Genomic DNA, 19261 nt, shown 5'->3' on the forward strand with positions numbered 1-19261 from the left:
TCCAGTGATGGACTCTCTTGAGCCTTTGAGGTTTAGTATTAGGATTGCCAGCATAGGTTGGTCAATTCTTTAATTTGATTTCTATGTTGATATGGTTTGAATGTGTGTCCCCTCTAAATCTTAAATTGAAATGTAATCCCTGGTGTTGGAGGCGGGGCCTGGTGGAAGGTGTTTGCGTCAATGGGGATGGATTCTCCATGAATGTCTTGGTGCTGTCCTTGCAGTAGTGAGTGAGTTCTTGCTCTGAATTTATCTGAGATCTGGTTGTTTAAAAGACAGGTTGTTAGAAGAGAGGCATCTCCTGTCTTGCTCCTTTGCTCCCCCTCTTGCCATGTGACATGCCTACTCCCACTTCACTTTCTGCCATGAGTAAAAGCTCCCTGAGTGCTCACCAGGATCAGATGTTGGCACCATGCTTCCTGTACAGCCTGCATAACCATGAGACAAAATAAACCTTCTGTCTTTATAAATTACACAGCCTTAGGTATTTATTTATGGCAATGCAAGCAGACTAACACATATGTGGTAGCTTCTCTTGGCCAATTTTCAAAGGGCAGGCAGAACAAGTGGAAGTTGACCTGCACATAGAATGCACACCTATGTGTGCTTCAGACACTTGGCTCACCTCTCAACCTTCGAGCCCCCACAAATAAGTCACTGTTTAGGGGAGGGTGACATTCATTCTCTGCAAGCCTCCACTTTCGTATGTCGTAGCAATGTTTCTCTAAATTGAGCACTCACAGACCCTGAAAGTTCCCCCCTGCAGACCTCTAGGTGATGTCAGACCTTAAACACTTGAAGTTAAATTCTTTTCTTTCACCTGCCATGCTCAGTCAGCATGAGTGATGTAAACACAAACTCAGAAACTCACACTGAAGCCAGATGGCACCACATGGCTATAAGGTCATTCTCAAATGATGTGGAACATAATTATGTTTATTTTAATTTTTTAAAAAAGTTGTCAGAATGAAACGAAAACTTAAAAACTTATTTTGGAACTCATGGACTCCATCTCCCCCCCGCCCCCCCTTGCCCTCAGGACTTCCAGAGATTCACAGATGCTATTTTGAGGAATAGTGTTGTAGAAGATTCTCTCTCTCCTTCCCCTGCCCTTGCCAACAAGCAAGACCTCCCTCTAAAGAAATAGCATGAACTGGGCCCAGCTTGGGCTGTGGCTCATGTAGCAGTGTCAGATTAAACAAGCAATTAAATTTGACCATTTAACTCCCAGTTGGGAGGGTCTTGGTAACCTTCTTCTACAAGGCTATCTGATTCATAACTCTATTGTCAACATTCTGGTCCATTGTTGGATAGCTCCTGTTAGTGCAATGTTTTCACAGATAAAGTTGAATTTTCACTGATTGGTTTTGATCTTGACCTCTGGGATCATGTTGAATTAAAAAAAGAGAAAAGTCCTACAAATATTGGGGCAAGGCTGGGCATGGTTGGCTCACTCACATCTGTAATCTCAGCTCTTTGGGAGGATGAAGTGGGAGGATTGCTTAAGGCTAGGAGTTTGGAGACCACCTTGGGCAACATAGTGAGACCCCTGCCTCTACCAAAAAAAAAAAAAAAAAAAATTAGCCGGGCATGGTGGTGCACACCTGTATTCCCAGCTACTCAAGAGGTTTAGGTAGGAGGATTGCTTGAGCCCAGGAGTCTGAGGCTTCAGTGAGCTGTGATCATGCCACTGCACTCCAGCACAGGTGACAGAGGGATACCTTATCTCTAAAAAGTAAAAAAATTAAAAAAAGATATTGGGGCAGAGGGCACATAGGCCTGATTTGAGCTCTTTCCTTTTTTAAAATATAAATAGATGCAATAAGTTCATTGGAGCAGCCAATGAATATGCTGATTTGATTCTAAAAAATGTACAGATGGGAGAGGTGAGAGTTTGAAGAAGCACAGATGGAGAAGTCTTTTCATTTTGTCACTGAGAAGAGACCTGGAGTTACTGAGGGTGTCAAGACCCACAGATGCAAACACAGAGAAGAAGAGTGGTACAGACACATGGCAGGTGGCAGCTGGCAGGGAATGTGTTTCTGCAGGGCTCAGATACATGAGGAAGGACATGTAGAAAAGGGCTTGGTGAGGATTTCAGCACAAGTTCCTGGTGTCCTCCTGTGGGGACAGAGCTGAGCGTTCAGGGATGGTTGAAGACCCAGTGATGTTTCCAGATGACTGATGCAAGCTGCTTCTGCCACTCCTCAGCCTTAAAGAATGTCACTCCCCTACTTGGTTTGCTGAATCAGGCATTGCTGTCTGAAGTCTGCGTAGGGCTAGATCAATTGAGCCATCTTGTACCATTGCTTATTTTGAAATTACTTTCCCATCATTTCGCAAAATGATATGTTTGTTATTGGGGACCTAAAAATGCGGCTATTCTAACTCTGCTTTTGTGGGTTCTCATACTGAGAATTTTGTACAGAGCTCTGAGCACAAATGCACATCTAGAGTCCTGCTTTGTCACATTTTTTTTCCAGCCAAAACAGCCTTGCAGGGCCACCAGGTGATGTGGTTAGAGTCCTCAGGATAAACCAATAGGACTGTATAATGAGATGCTAGCTTTGGTCACTAGATTGTTATGTAAAATATTTGAAATTTGTAGGCCTTTCAGCTGCTTGATGAAACTCAAGAATCACTTGATTTAGATGACAATCATATGTTTGAAATGTGCACATGGGATTGGTTTTGGCTTTGTATTTTTAGAAGAGTTCTTGTGCCCAGGTAGCCCAGCTCTCCACTGGTTGCTGCTGCTAAGTCTGGGGGTCTTAGATAGAGAGCCCCCTGGCTCCCTCAGCAAGGAGCCTAAGGTAATAGAAAATGTTTTGCTCCATACTCTGCCATTGCACTTGGTGAGATCCACTGGTGGAAGTGCTGATCCTTCCTTGACCAGAGCAGAAAGGACCCAGTTTCCTTAGAGACTTGAGGGCTGTCAGAACCCAACTCAGCCTTCCTCCTACACCGTTGTTGTGCTGTGGCCTGCAGAGCCAGGAGAGAACCCACCACCTTCTTTAGCTGGGGATCCTGCCTTGTTCCCCACTGTATCTCACACGGACAGAAGACAGGTTCACTCATTCCTCTTGGTTCTGAGTTGGTCCACTTAATGAACAATGAACCTACTTCTAGAACCATCTCTTGAACAAGAAAACAGTCTTTGGTCAGATAAATATATCAAGGCAAACCTTAAAGACTCTGCATGAGAAAATCCAGCACTGCTGGACTGGTGCCTTGCAGGCAGTTGGGAAGGAAGGGGAGCCAACTGCTTGTAGTTCCCACCAGAAGTGCCAAATGACCAGCCATCTCCCCAGCCCAGGTGTGCACAGGGCAACATTGTTCAGCCCTTGGGTTTGAGTATAGGGCGAGGCCATGTTTGTCCAATATGGAGAATAGGGGTTGGCCTTACTCCTCCATATTCCACTCTGAATAGCCTTCCTATGAACTAATTCTGGCTGCTGTGGCTGAAGAACGTAACTAGATGGTTTGCTCTGATATTGACATGACAGCCAGCTGAGGCTGAATGGCCAGCGAGGCTCAGTGGACATTGTTTCACATCTCCCCACAAACCATCTCTTGATGCTCCTGCTGGAGATAGACCGTGGGGTGTGATGAACCATATGGCTGCACTAGTATGGTATTTTTGCATTATCATTAGAAGAGAAGCACAGGAGGATGGGAGGAAAGGCAAGAGGAGCAAGTCTCTTAATGTGGCACAGTGTCGAAAGGAAGTACATTGTTCTGATGTTGGTTAAGACTATGATGAAAAGATGTCAGAAGCTGCACTGTGAAAGCAAGGCTGTGACATTTGGAGAAGGTGGTTTGTGTCTGTGGGCTAGCTCCCCATTGACCATCTCACAGATCCACCCACTTATGCTCCCCTGAATCTACTTCCCCTTGGTGTTTGAGTGCAGAACTCTTGCTCTTCATTTTCTTCTTCCTTTCAATCCTGTTATTCTTAACACTGTATTTAACTCCTAGGAATTTTATTTTGAATCACAACTCTAAGATCTGTTGTTTGGAGGGTAGTTTCAATTTATTAATGAACCAGAGAAAACAGCACAAAATGACTGTGAAAGGCCAAGAAAGATGGGTAGAGGTTCATTCTGCCTGATTCTCCTGCACATATGGAATAAAGCCTCCCTGAGCTCCATGCCCCTTAGATAAGGGAAGGCTGGTCCTGCAGAGGGAGCACAGTGTTTTTCTGTTTCTGTGTTGTGGATGGAAAACTCTCTCTCCCCACCCCCCATGGAAAGTTTCCCTCCGCAGGATCATAAACCTGAACATCTAAGACCTCAAAAAACACCTCTTTTTATTATTATTATCATTTTTTTTTAGAGACAAGAGTCTTGCTCTGTTGCCCAGGCTGGAGTGCAGTGGCATGGTCTCAGCTCACTGCAGCCTCCATCTCCCAGGTTCAAACAATTCTCCTGCCTCAGCCTCCTGAGTAGCTGGGATTACAGGCATGCGCCACCACGCCTGGCTACTTTTTGTAATTTTAGTAGAGATAGGGTTTCATCATGTTGGCCAGGCTGGTCTCGAACTCCTGACCTCAGGCAATCTGCCCGCCTCAGCCTCCCAAAGTGCTGGGATTACAGGTGTGGGCCACCACGCCTGGCCAAAAAGACGACTCTTGAAACACATTTTTCCAATTTGCAGCTATACTTTTTCACACCTTTGGATTTCACTTTGTCTGAAGCAGTACATTTAGAGATAGATTGCAAACCCAGTCCATTAGATTCTATTGTTCTTTTCCCCTATGCTGCTTAATAGTCTACATCCAGGTTTATCCCCTCATGCTCAGAAGACAAAATATTAAGACCTTAAATTAGAGATTCCAAAAGCATGAACATATATCATCTCATCTGGTCCTCACAACAACCCTGTGAGGCAGTCAGGCATTATGGTTCCAGAATGCAGAGGACACAGTCCTAACTGGTTAAGCTGGAAACCAAATCCATGTCCTCTGTCTCCTGGTCTAGTGCTCCTCCCACTCCATGAGATGAACTGCACTCACTGTAATGAACAAAACAGCCTTTCTGCTTGGAATAGATGAAATGTCCTTTGGGCTTGCACACAGGTGATTTTAAGTAGAAACCTTGCTGGATAGCGCAGAAGAAAAACACACCTGAGCTCAGTTCAGCATCAGAATCAGCATCGGAGGGATGAACAGGACAGAACATGGACATCTTTGACAAGGGTTTCTGCTTATGTTCTTGATCATGGTTGAGTGATGTAACTTTAAAGCAGCAAAGTCCAGGAGGGGGGAAGGCATTTAAAGGACTTTCTCATCTAGCAACTTATTGATTCCTTCACAAATCCTCTTGAGGTTGGGTCTACAGTCTCCATCCAGACTATAAAGGGTAGAGAGGAACTCCACATTGGCGAAGTGGTTAAAGACGTGGTTGATGCGCCCGTGGGTCCTGGGCGTCAGGTGCCGCTGCACCAGTTCATGTACCAGGTCCTTGCACTCATGCAGGAGATTGGAGAGCACGTTCCTATCGAAGGTGTATTCCACCTCATAGAAGCTGACGATGGTCATGGCGGTCTGGTTCAGCTTCTTCCGGAACTTCTCCACAATAACAAGCTCCTCTTGGCTAAACTGGTTGTTTCGGTAGAGGATCCCGATTTTGATCGCCACCTTGATTAAGTCTTTCATGATCTTGTGGGCTTCCTTCTTGTTGTGAGTGTGCTCTTTGGTCACTTTGTAGAGCTCATCAAAGATCTCACTGCTGGTGTCATCAATCAACATGTTGGCCACAGTTTTGCTGGCTATTTTGCTCAGAATCTTCTTCTGGGCTTGAAGAGCAAGACTCTTTGAACTAAAAACATCAGGACCTATGGTAAAAAAACATAGAAGTTTTAGAATTATAAGAACTGTCTATTACTTTTCCACAAGTAAAACACACTAACTTGAACTTATGCTCTCAGAGCAAAAACTCATGTCTTTATATCCCCTAACTCCCTAACTAAACCCCACCCCAGCCTGGTTCCCCCACTTTCCTCTCCATGTGACATGCTTGTTTATCCTTTCAAATCCTCTAAACTGTGCTTATGCTCTTTCCTCTGCTGGAGGTCATCTCCTCTTACCCAGGCCAAATCTTACATTTTTAGACCTACTTCATTCATAAAGCCTTCCTGATTCTATTAGTTCACAGAGAACACTCTACCACTGCTCTCACACTGCAAACCATTCAGCTTTGCAAACTATACACCAGCAAATTATTGCTTAATTGCAAGAGTGCAGCTCTATTGTCAACCCCATTCCCAGGGCAGACATGGATAGTTGATCATGACAGTCATTTTTGACTGAGTCTCAGAACCCACATATCATTGGGCCTAAGAGGTATTCTTTTGCTTTTGAAATATTGAAAATTGGATGGGTCTTTCAGTTACTGTTGCCAGGTAGCTGTTGTGCTGTGGTTGTTATTACCTGTGTGCACATCAATTTAAAAGTTGTCAGAGATTTGGGAGAAAGTCAAGAGAAATTTTTGTAAGAAATGCTGCCTCCTGAATACTCTTGATGGCATAGAGAGTTGTACTGTGAGAACACACACATCAATAACTCCAAATCAAAGATGCTACAGATGAGTAGTACTCCGAAGGTGAAGCAGCTTGGGAAGACCAGACCCAATTTATTTTGCTGTTATTTTCCACTTTATGAATGAATGAGAACAATATATGTTTAAAAAATCCATAATATTATATGCAAATAAGTCTAAAAATCCTCTTTCAATAAGTATAAATAAAAATTCTAAGTAATAAGAAAGCAATGGTTCATAATTTATAGCGTATTTTTTTTCTTAAGAATGCATAAAATGGCATCTTACAATTAATGGTGTTTTGATTTGATGAAATACTCTACAAGGCCTCCAATTAGCTCGAGCTGACATCTGAAATGAAACCCACTAGCCATTCTCACTCTACAGTATGTATGCATATTGTTCTTATCTTCCCAAGGAGATTCAAATTGCCCAAGGACAGAGGCAATGTCTCCCACAGCACCTAGCTCAGTTCTGGGAATAGGGAATGGTGCTGTTGAGTAAAATACCAGAGAAATGCAGAAGAATAAGAAAGTAGTAAAATACAGTGTACACCAAACCGATACTAAGAAAAACCAATATTCCTTTTGAGAATTGAGGGTCCTTGAGAATCGCAAGAGCTTTTGTCCAGTGCTTTGTGTTCACACAGGAGTAACAGGATATGCAGAGCAGACAGAGCAATGACCACATGCCTGGCTTCTGTTGTCCTTGTCTGGTCCCTCCCTCTCTGCTCCTGGGTCAGCAGAACTAAAGCAGCGAGCACCAGGGGCCTTCCACAGCCCCAGCAAGCTTCTCTTCCAAAGTCTGAGACCACAGAATCTTTAAGCAACTTCACACCCAAGTGACCCTGACATGGCCAGGCTTTTCCCTTCTGCCTCAGTGCTAAGAGGAATAAAAGAAAAAAGAGGAAAAAATTGTGCAGAACATAAAAGGAATGAACAATCTCTCCTGACTCTTCTTTACTATGAGAAAGCTCCGACTTCCTGACTGATGCTATTCCAGAGTTTGAGGCAAATGATATTCCTGCCCAGTCTCATCATCTACCATGATCACTAGAGTTTTGTGTGAATAACTTTTGTTCTCTGCAAAATCAAAGTTGTTCTCCAAAGGCAAATATTTACTAGCACTAAGCATATTCAGAAGATTGCACTGTATGCTTTGAAGTCAATTCCACAGATGAAGCTTAAAGACTTTTGAGTAATCGCCCTGTCACTGAAATAAGTATATGCCTCCTCAGGTGACTATTCTAATAAGAATAGTGGAATGTAGACGGATCCATTCTAGAATATAAAAATATGAGTCATGGCTTTGTAGTCACAGCTTCTAAAAACTTCCCAAGAATAAGGTCTTTAGACTCTCTAGAATTGCAGCCAACATGCATTTACACAGAAGCAGCAGGTCAACTACATATGCATCCAGTGGCAGGTTAGTGCCTGGGGACAGGGACTCGTGTGTAAGCCTGACTTTACCCCCAATGCTTGGCACACTAGTAACACACAGGTGTCGGCTGAGTGAAGGGAGTGCTGGCTCTGTGCCAGGTGCTGTTTAACCCTTTAGGTTGGGTTAAGTGGGCATTTTCCCTAGCCTTTCCTGCTGGCCTGATTCCATACCCTGCTGTTTATACTGCCAGCATTTCCTCTATTCTGCTCTGGACCAGTTGTCAGAGCTCACATATCCCCATAAGATTTATTTTAAAAATAATTAATTGGCTGGGTGCTGTGGCTCATGCCTGTAATCCCAGCATTTTGGGAGGCTGAGGCAGGTGGATCAGTTGAGGTCAGGAGTTTGAGACCACCCTGGCCAACATGGCTAAACCCCATCTCTACTAAAAATACAAAAATTAGCCAGCATGCACCTGTAGTCCCAGCTACTTGGGGAGGCTGAAACACGAGAATTGCTTGAACCCGGGAGCCAGAGGTTGCAGTGTGCTGAGATTGTGCCACTGCACTCCAGCCTGATCAACAGAGCAAGACTGTCTCAAAAAAAAAATAATTAATTCAATTTATCGACATTTATTTTATTTTGTTCTTTGAGATGGGGGCCTCGCTACGGCAGCCTCAAAGCTGGCCTTGAACTCCAGGGCTCAAGCAATCCTCCTGTCTCAGCTTTCCAAGTAGCTGGGACTACAGGAATGTGCACTGTGCCTGGCCCCTATAAGAATTTTTAAAAACTGTGTACCTCCTTGAATATTTTAAAACTTGTCAGCAAGCATTTTTCATGTTAAGATTAAATAGTTAGGAAAGATATAATTTCTAGATAAGGTAAATAGTGACATTTTCAAATTAACCTGTTAAATCATTATTTTAAATGTGTCCAATGTAACATAAGTACCATTGTTATATAATACCCATTATTATACACTTTAAAAATGATGTGAACAAGGTCTTCTTTAAAAATTGGAAATGTTACATTTTTTTCTCCTTGAAATTATATCTCTATTCTACTTCACCCACAGCACTTTAACTTCATGTATGTGCTTATGCTTGAAAATATTTATCAATCCATCATAATTCTCTACAACCAAAGGATGCATATGAATTTAAATTTAAATTAAAAGAAGATAGATTCCAGGGACCATAAATCTCTAAGCAAAAATTAAAAATTTCCTTTGGAGCAAGTTATCATTTTAATTATTTTAGGTATAATATAAAGTATCAAAACTTTGATAACTACTTACTAAACATAAGAAATGAAGTGTTATTGGAAATGCACCTCTAAATAAGATGGGCAGGGGTGAGTTATGGTGCCTTACCAAAAGAGTCATCATTGGCAACGCGAATTTCACATCAACTCTTCGTTTGCCAGGAGGTTTTGTACCCCCAGGGCAAAATGTCCAATTAAGATTTTTTTTCTTGGACACCACACCCTGTAATCCCAGCACTTTGGGAGGCTGAGCTGGGCAGATCGCTTGAGCCTAGGAGTTTGAGACCATCCTGGGCAACATGGCAAAACCCTGTCTCTAGAAAAAATACAAAAATTAGCTGGATGTGGTGCCATGCACCTGTAGTCTCAGCTACTTGAGAGGCTGAGGTGGCAGGATGGCTTGAGCCCAGGAGGTTGAGACTGCAGTGAGCTGTGATCATGCCACTGCACTCCAGCCTGTGTGACAGTGAGACCCTGTCTCAATAAAAATAAAATAAAATAAAATAAAATACAATGAAAAATTAGCCACGCATACACCTGTAGTCTCAGCTACTCAGGAGGCTAAGACAGGAGAATTGCTTGAGCCCAGGAGGTCGAGGCTACAACAGTGCCTTGACCTTAGGTTTCTTCTTAGGCAGCTGAGTTTGTATATTAGTATGTACAAAGAATATGTATTGAAGTTGCCAAGAGGAATTTGGATCTATAACTGAGTTCCCTCAAAACTCTGTACATGTTGTGGAATGTCTCTGGATTCTTGCAGTCTGCCCATCTACCATTCTGAATCCTACTCTTCTGCAAGAGCAGCAGCCTTCCATGAAATGTTAAGAAGTATTCCTTGGGAAGAAAAGAAGAATTTCTTGATTACATAAATTTAAAAAACACTGATTAAGCATTCTGTGAGATTTTAAAAATATTTCTTTAATACGTTAAGGTGTTCTATCAACTCCCAGAGAAAAGTGGGTGTGGTAGGCAGAATAATGACCCCCAGAGATATCTACATCCTCATCCCTGGATATGCTGCCTTACATGGCAAAAGGGAATTTGCAGACATGATTAAGTTGAGAGTGAAAGAGGGAAGTGGGAGAGTGAGTTACAGAAAGAGATGCAGTGATGAAAACAGAGGTTGGGGTGACATGGTGGCTGGCTCTGAAGATGGATGGAGAGTCAGAACCAAGGAATGTGTCCTGTAGAAGCTGGAAATGGCCAGGGAGGGGATTGTCCCCTGGAGCCTCCAGAAAAAAAAAACAAAATGGAGCCCCTGCCAGCACCTGGATTTTAACTCTGTAAAATCCATTGCGGACTTCTGATCTCCAGAAATATAAAATTGTAAATTGGTATCTTAAGCCACTAAATTTGTGGTAATTTGTTACAGCAGCAATAGGAAATTATTCAGGTGGGTAGAATGAGATGTAGCAGTCTCAATTTTCTTTGATTAGGGAACTATTTTTGCCTCCTGAGTGACCAAATGTCCAGTTTTCCAGCAAGGAGGGCTTTCCCAGGCAGTGGACTTTCATTGCTAAAACTGGAAATGCTCCATAAAAATTGGGACAAGTTGGTCATCTATTCCTGAACTACTAGTGATGTATATTTATCATATGAAGAACAGAGAAGTAACAAAGACACAACTTGAGAGTGGAGGAAGATTATACCATTTAAGAAGCTCTTATCTCAGCAGGGGAAGCTGAGTACCTACCCACCTTGCCACATTTACCACCTGCTCTACCTGCTTTTTAATTCTAGAGCCAACTTTTGTCTCTTTTAGACCTAGGTCCCCTTTGTCCCTTGTCTTCTCTGCAATTATTGAGCATTTACTCTTAGTTTGGCTATGTATCAAGTGCTATGAGGAAATCCCGAGGAAAGTATTCAATTGGGTCTTGCTCTGAATATGATCCTGCAGTCAGGCCAGATATAGACAACGAAACAAAATACAGAAACATGTGAAACAGCCCACATTGGCATGAGTGAGAATAGTTGGGGTAAAGTACATGGGCTCTGAAGGTGGATTTGCATGTAGGTAGGGACAGCTATGAAGTTAGGAAGTGGTTTCTAAAGTCATGGATATAGGCCAGTATTTTTCCCCAAGTCACAAAGTCCCTGGGTGGTTTCCCTGATAAGCTTCCTGCCATCTATTTTGTATAAGAATTTATTATTTACCTGCAAGTAATTTTGGGTACAAACTTCTACAGTGAGGGCTCAGGAGGGTCACCGGGATAGCATCTCTGAAGCTTTAAAGATCAAAAGTGTCGTGCAGAGGAACCCAAATATTATGGACCGCTAAAATTACCAGGAAGGCTTTAAGAAAAAGCAACAACCAAGTAGATTTCCATACTCTACCCCAAATTGTCACAAGCTCCCTGAGTGATTCTGACATGATGAATGTAGGACCCACAATTGATAACAGTGTGCTCCAACATGCATCCTACAGAGCACTTGTCCTGTTAGATGCTCCAGGAAAGAAAGTCTTGAGGTCAGTTAAATGAGTTTGTAGATAACAATATATCATGGTTTGCTTTTGATAGTTCACCATACCAGATAGCTTATTAAGGCTTTGAGAAGTCCTACAGTAAAGATACCTGCATAGTTTTGTTTAGTCCACCACTTCTCAAACTTACTGGAAATATACATATACATATGAATATATATATGTCATATATATGACATATATATCACATTCTCTGGTATGCATTATAGGAAATAGTGGGATAGGATTGAGAGAAATAAAATCAACACACTGGTCAACAGAACACTTTCACAACTCTCAGAGATTAACGGGGAAGTTGGGGAGATACCATTGTTTCCAGCATGCATACATAATGTTACAAATGATTTAAGGGAGAGAGAGGGCACTGAGGGAGGAGTCCCATTTGGAAGATTTTTTGCACATGGAAATCTTGGCCTTGCTTTCAACCATCCTTCTGCCTTAGCCTTCTGCACAGGGTGCCTATTGGCGACCCACCAAGGAGGAACACTGCAGGCTGAGGGAAATAGCATGAGCTAAGCTTTGGGAGTCAAGGTCACGGGTGTGCTTGGGATATTTGGGAAACAGGCCTAACTAGTGGACCATGTTTATCAATGGGGAAACACTAAAAGATGGACGATAGGTCTTGGAAAAAACTTCTCTTTCTGTATACAAGCCCTAGGAGAGCTCTTTTGGCCAGGGATAATTCTTTTAACCATGTTTGAACAAAAGTTCCCATTTTCCAGGCATGAAAGGTAATGGATTGTTTCTAGTACCTCAGAATCTCTGAGAATAGATACAAAAATGTGACTATGTAGCGATAGCAAATTCATCCTGGTAGAAAGACAGGGGGCTTCCTTAAACCAAGATTGATAGAAGAGCTCCATCAAAGATAATATGAAGGCTCTGAGAATGAGGACCCTTCAATCATTTACAAGAAAGGAAACACACCAGGACTATGTTGGGAGAATGGGATGACAATGGCAGTGAGCTAGTTTGGAGAGAGAAAGCAAAAGATAATTTAAGGGGGGAACTTCACTGCATGGAAAAGTGCTGGGGCCAGTCTGAGCTGCTGCTTTTATAAATGATGTTCAGCTGGAGTACAAGTGATGTTTCCATGTTTCTAGAAATACTAAGCTCTCCCAGATGGTGAAATGCCAAGCTAATGGTGATAAACAACAGGAAGATCTTTACCAAGCTGGGTGAGTGGGTAGAAGAGCTTCAGCATGGTAAGAACAAGGTAATAAATTTTTGGAAAAATAAAGTAAATGACAGTTATAAAAGATGACAGGCTCTGAGCTCTCAGCTACAGCCCAGAAAAGGGCTCTGAGCATCACTCCAGGATGTGGGAGTGGACAGGGTGAGGGGTAAGCTATTCTCCCCTCTTTTTCACAGGACTTGGAAACTTCTCTAAGGAGTGTGTGGAAAACTTGAATGTAAGTGTGGATAGCTGTGTCAAAATTATAAAATGGGAAATTATTTGTAATAGCCAGTACAGATCAGAATTACTTCGTTTCTCTAAATAGCTTAAGATAATGGCAGGGAAGAGAATTAGCTAAAAATGTTAAGCAGAGGTTAAGAGTGAAGATGGTTCCCAGAAGAAAACAATCTGGAGTGCTTAATGGGCATCATCTGTCAAGGCAGGGGACCCAGAGGACAGGGAAGGTGGGAGGAAAGGCCCAAGGGAAGGGATAAAGAGCCCTAGGCGGAGGGACATTCCTGGTAGTCCAAGTTTCTGGCACTCAATCACTTACACTTAATTGTTAGGGGAAGAAAACAAAAAACAAAAAATGAAGGAACTTCAAACAAGCCTCCTTGAGATGGAGCAGGCTCACAAACTACTTTGAACTATCTTATCTTTTCTTTTTTTTGAGATTCTCACTCTGTCGCCTAGGCTGGAGGGCAGTGACACAATCTCGGCTCACTGCAACCTCTGCCTCCTGGATTCAAGCGATTCTCCTGCCTCAGCGCCCTGAGTAGCTGGGACTACAGTTGCACACCACCATGCCTGGCTAATTTTTGTATTTTTAGTAGAGATGGGGTCTCACCATGTTGGCCAGGCTGGTCTACGAACTCCCGACCTCGTGATCCACCTGCCTTGGCCTCCCAAAGTGGTGGAATTACAGGTGTGAGCCACAGCGTCTGGCCTGAATTTGAACTTTCATGATGAGCAACCATCCTTCTGCTCAGTTTATGCAGCCAGAAAAGCTGACTGAACCTGTCACGTCCCTCATGCTCCATCTTTTACTACTGATAAGTGGCCAGGAGCAAATGGGGAGAGTGATGGCCTTGCCGCCCCTTCCCATCTCCTTTTCTGTTCTGTGGGTGAATGATGAGGAAGGTGTTTGCTGTAGGGGTGAGGCGTGGTGGTCTGCAGGATGGGATATCCTTGATGATGATAAAATGCCTCCTCAAGAAGACACTGCCTCTGCTTTAGGTTTTGGTTGTCCCTAAGAAGCTGTGGGGGCAGGACCATTAAGGAACTTTAAGTAGTGTTTTGAAATGTGAACCTAACACAGTTGTGGTTTCCAGAGAGACTCACTGAGTTGTTGCATCTCCAGTGGATTCAAACTAGAAAACATTTTTCCATCCCTTGTATAAACCTGTTGTTTGTATATTCCTAGAATTTTAAAGAAAGAACATGGAGATGGAGGAGGTAGAATGAAATGAAAGTCTTAAGGGATGGCAGGGCCTTTGAGTCAGAGACAAGCAAAAAAAAAAAAAAACCTTGATCCTCCCCTCTCCCACGGAGAAATAATCAAAGCTTAGAAGTTCATGAAAAGTGCCTTTGATTGGTCCAATTCCTTTCATACGTGAGTGAGGATGGCACTTTTGAGGCTTACAAAAGGCATTTGGGAACACTTTAAAAGGCACCCATGATGAAACTTAGATGATTTAGAAGGGTTAGGGAATGGATTTTTCAGACTCAGGGTTAACTTCACAGCATATTCTTGAAGACTTCTTGGGTCTGGTCCCTTCCCAACCCTCCAAAGGAGCCACCTGCCTTGAAGACAGACCCTGAGCTTACCCCTGCTTCTGGGAAGACCTGAGGTCTCCCAAATTTCCACCACCTGCCACAGGAAACAGGCAGTTTGTGGGACTCATGGGGGACACCATGACTGAAAGGGTAGCAGCCTCCACTAGGCACCACTGGTGGGGTGCACAAAATAGAACTCTTAGAACCTCTATTTCGGTTTCCTTTTCTGTAATGAGATAAATTAAGCTTTACCAATATTTAATAAACAGATAGATTTGGGCCCCACTGTTGTGTGGCATTCTGAGGGATGAGGGAAAGATCCTCTACGTGGGGTGGGGAGAGGTGTTTAGTTTATGCCTCACTTGTTTGTTCTCTTTCAGTAGTTTTAATTTATTTCAGCATGTTTATGTGTGCTTGGTTAAACAGACTCACTGATTATATTATTTCATTCTAACTAAACTAGCCCTTGCAAAATAGCCCAGTGATTTCAAAGGATGCCTGAAAGAAACAAAACTGAGGACTGAAGATGAGCTCCTAATCACACAGACACATGTGAACAGCAGGAAAACGCAGAGTGGACAATTATCCTTCCTCTTGGCAAGAGCTTTCCCATAGCCCCACTTTAAGGGAAAAGTAATGATCTAATTAGATCTGACAATAAGTGGACCATCAACATTTCAAAAATTTCTATAGGACAACTTGAAGAATGGATTTCAAACACTTTTACTTGTCTCGAGATATTTCCCGAAGGCAGTAGGAAGTCATGGCAATTAGAAAGATAGTTAAATACCTCTTGTTTAAAGATAGTTAAATGCCTCGTGTTTCTGATCTTTAGCTTGTCCTCTGGGTGACAGGGAGAGAGCACAGTAAGGAACAGTATGAGTGATTGCTGGGGTTCAGGGATGAGTCAAGGATGATGATGAGTGTTTCTTCTAGCTTAAGAGACAGGTAGGGTGAAGGGATATACAGGTGCCACCAACTGAAATGGACATCTTGGAGGAGGAGCCAGCCTGTAGGGAAGATGAATTCATCCCTGAGTTCCTGGTACCCGTGGGGCATCTGGATGGAGATGGTGACACCAGCCTGTCTAGCAGGACACTTCAAACCTCACCTGTCCTACCCTAGTCTTCTCATTTTCCCCTGCAAACCCTATCCCTTTCCAGTAAGGAAGAGATGATGAAAAGACCCATCTTCCTGAAATAATTAGCCCACTAGAGATCTTGAGGGATAAGTGGGCTCTTCCTTCAAAATGCAAACAGGTCCATTTAGCTGGTTAAAGTGGGTTCTCTATTCACTTCAGTCAGAGCCACACTGTATCTCTCTTGGGAGTCTCTCTCCCCTTTGTCGTCCACCATCAAACCACCCCACCTCTTTCTTTTTTTTTTTTTGGTTTGCAAGACAGAGTCTTGTTCTGTCGCCCAGGCTGGAGTGCAGTGGCATGATCTTAACTCACTGCAACCTCTGCCTCCTGAGTTCAAGGAATTCTCCTGCCTCAGCCTCCCAAGTAAGCTGCGATCACAGGTGCATGCTACCATGCCTGGCTAATTTTTGTATTTTTAGTAGAGATGGGGGTTTCACCAGGTTGGCCAGGCTGGTCTTGAACTCCTGACCTCATGATCTGCCCCCCCCCCGGCCTCAGCCTCCCAAAGTGCTGGGATTACAGGGATGAGCACTTGGCCTACCCCTCCTCTTTCATCAAGCGAATGAATTATTTAATAATTAGGATAGGGAGGGAGAGGCAGCCTTGGGTGCAGTAGGACAGGGGCAGAGGTTGGAAGGATGAAGGACTGAATTACCGGAGACAACCAAACACAGAACAGGGGTAGTGGTTCACCAGTCTTCATCCTCTCCGTCATGTGACCAGCTTTCCTGACTCCAGCTCTGGCTTAGGTGCCCCTGAGATCCTGTCTTTGCCTGGGGCCTGCTAGCAGGCACAGAGCTTTGGCTTTGTAGTTGGTAGCTGCTCAGTCCCAGAGATTCATTCATCCACAGGCCAGGAATGGGGATTTGTGTGTTTTGGGGGCACCAACACGACAAAATTTCCCAACTCTTTTGGACATTTTAAGGGTGCTGAATAAGAACATACAAAAGCAATGTTAGTCAAAACAGGATACAATTTCAGATTGCTTCAATGCCTTACATTGAATAATTACACTTGAAAAGCAGCATTTAATTGTCTTCAAGATAAAGATCTTTCCCCTGCCCTTATTCCTGGGCCTTGAAGAGAAGAGAGATTGGCAGGGGGAGCTGTAAAACCTTTTAGCTCATTATCTCAGCTTGTTTTAGAACTTCCAATCCATCACCCATCAGCACTGAGCAATCTGTAACTCAATTAATGATAATGTCAGAGATAAGGACAACTGCTGAGTACAGATTATGCATATGAGTTGGTATATACCGTATATTTGATCCTCACAATTCCTCGAGAGAGGGACTGTGAGTTTCATTTTATAGATGAGGAAACTGAGGCACAGTCAATTTAAGTAATTCACTGCCAGCTAAGTGGCTAGTAAGTAGCAAAGCTGCAGTTGGGCCCAAGTTCACCAGACACCAAAGCCTGCAGTTCACTAGACACCAAAGCCTTCCTGCATCTGCCTTCGAAAAACTCCCCTTGGCTCCCTAATGACTGCGATTTCTCACTTATTTAAAATATTGAAGGCCTCAATTTAAATCTCCACCTACCTGGGGGAGTTATATTTCATCACTTTTTTTAAATACAAAAGGGACAGTCTCATGTGATAGAACATATTCATCAAGACTTGAAGATAGATGTAGCTTTCATTTTTAGAGGGAATTCTATATATTTCCACAGTTACATATTGATTTTACAGCCAGCTCTGAAAAGTGAATGAGTGTTTGATAATTTTACTTACCAGAGCTAACTGAAGCAGATACTTGTGAAGCCAGTGGGGGGTGAATCATCTCCAAATCAACAGGTTAATTTTGGAGATCTGAGAGATATTATTGGCTCACTGCAGAAAAGTAACCATCACTAAAAACAACATCTACTTACATGATTTCTTTAAATGCAGCTTATTCATTCCCTCAGTTCCTTACATCTAACAAATAACTAGTGTCTCTCTGAATGGTAGATCATATTCAGGCATAATAATAATAAAGTGCTCACTCTTCCATGTGCTTTATGCAGTTAAGCTATCATATTCTTGCAACAACTGTATGAAGTAGGCACTAATGTCAGCAATAGCAATGGATGCAGCATTTCACATCAAGGAAACCAAGGCAAATAGAGATTAAGTAGCTTGCCTGAATCTACCATTTAGAAAGTAGTAGATCGGGATTGGGCAGACTCTGCCCCACAGTCTGCCTGAGTTCAGTGCTTCAGCCTGCCACACTGAGATGCAATGGATGGGGTGACAAACATCAATTAGTTTAAATGTTTTCTGAATTATTGCCCACTTTAAGATGGAGACTGAGCAGTTTTTTTCCGTCATAAGAATTTTCTAAAAACCACCAAGCGTTTCAAACATATATATAATAGATAAAAATGCCTAATACATAAAAACATATACATAAACATAAACAAAATAGAAGATAATTTAACAAACACTGTGTGGCCACCGTCCAGATGGAACAATTCTTAATATTTTAAATATTAAGCATTTCAAACATATGGACAAAATAGAACATAATTTAACAAACACTTTGTGGTCACCATTCAGGTGGAAAAAGTCTTAATATTTTACCCTCAAAGACAGGGAGAGGTAAAGCCCTATTTGCTTTCAACTCCCTGTCTTCTGCTTCTAGCTCCCAGATCAAACTGCACTACCAGAAGTCGTATTTTTGTTTCATTCTTCCATGTTTTTATGCTTTTGTCTTGTTTCATAAGTATGCATGCATCAACATCATGTTTAAGCTTCACACAGAAGGTGTCATACTACACAGATCCTTCTACAACTCTTTATTCCACATCCTGTTTTCAAGATTTATCTTGTTTAGTCATTTAGTTGCTTATACAAATATATATCTTCAAGTTTCCTCCTGATGGACATTTAAGTTCTTTCCATTTTCTGCAAGCAAAAAAGTGTCTCCTTGTGTGCACACACACCACAGTCTCCTGGGGTCTACACCTAGAACTTAATTGCCAAGTCCTGCAGCAGCAAAGGCTGCCAATGGCTCTCCAGAGAGACTGCACTCATTTTCACGCCCAGCAGCAGTGTCTGAGTTCCTGTGGTTGCACTTCCTCATCAGCACTTCAAATCACCCAACTTTTTAATTTTTGCCAATCTGATAGGTATAAAATGGTATCTTGTTTTAATATGCATGTTCGTGATTGCTGGTGAGATTCAATATATTTGTGTTTATTGGGCATTAAGGTTTTTCTCTTCTGCAAATTGCTTGTTCATATAATTTGCTCATTTTTTCAGTTGAATTATATATCTTTTTCTTTTTTTGTATATTTTGTTTATGATTCTAAGCCTCTGCTGATCACAGGGGTGGCAACTATCTCCTCCCAGTCTGTAGCATTACATTTTAACTTTATTATCGTGTCTTTAGTGATATAGAAAGCTAAATTTTTTTTTTTGAGACGGAGTTTCACTTTTGTTGCCCAGGCTGGAGTGCAGTGGCACGATCTCGGCTCACCACAACCTCTGCCTCCTGGGTTCAAGCGATTCTTTTGCCACA

At 42.5% G+C, this 19261-nt stretch overlaps 1 protein-coding gene across 1 annotated transcript in view; it reads right to left on the reverse strand.

The window, feature by feature from the left end:
* Positions 1-4014: 4014 nt before the first annotated feature.
* The window catches only part of TNFAIP8L3 (tumor necrosis factor, alpha-induced protein 8-like 3), a 48784-nt gene continuing 33537 nt past the window's right edge, over positions 4015-19261 (reverse strand). The window contains exon 5 of the mRNA XM_011928614.1: positions 4015-5835. Within this exon, the coding sequence (XP_011784004.1) occupies positions 5273-5835 (563 nt within the window). The 3' untranslated portion in view covers positions 4015-5272. The remainder of the gene's footprint in view (positions 5836-19261) is intronic.

Source organism: Colobus angolensis, unplaced genomic scaffold (genome assembly GCF_000951035.1).
Source record: "Colobus angolensis palliatus isolate OR3802 unplaced genomic scaffold, Cang.pa_1.0 Scaffold78, whole genome shotgun sequence".
Taxonomy (NCBI): Eukaryota; Metazoa; Chordata; class Mammalia; order Primates; family Cercopithecidae; genus Colobus; species Colobus angolensis.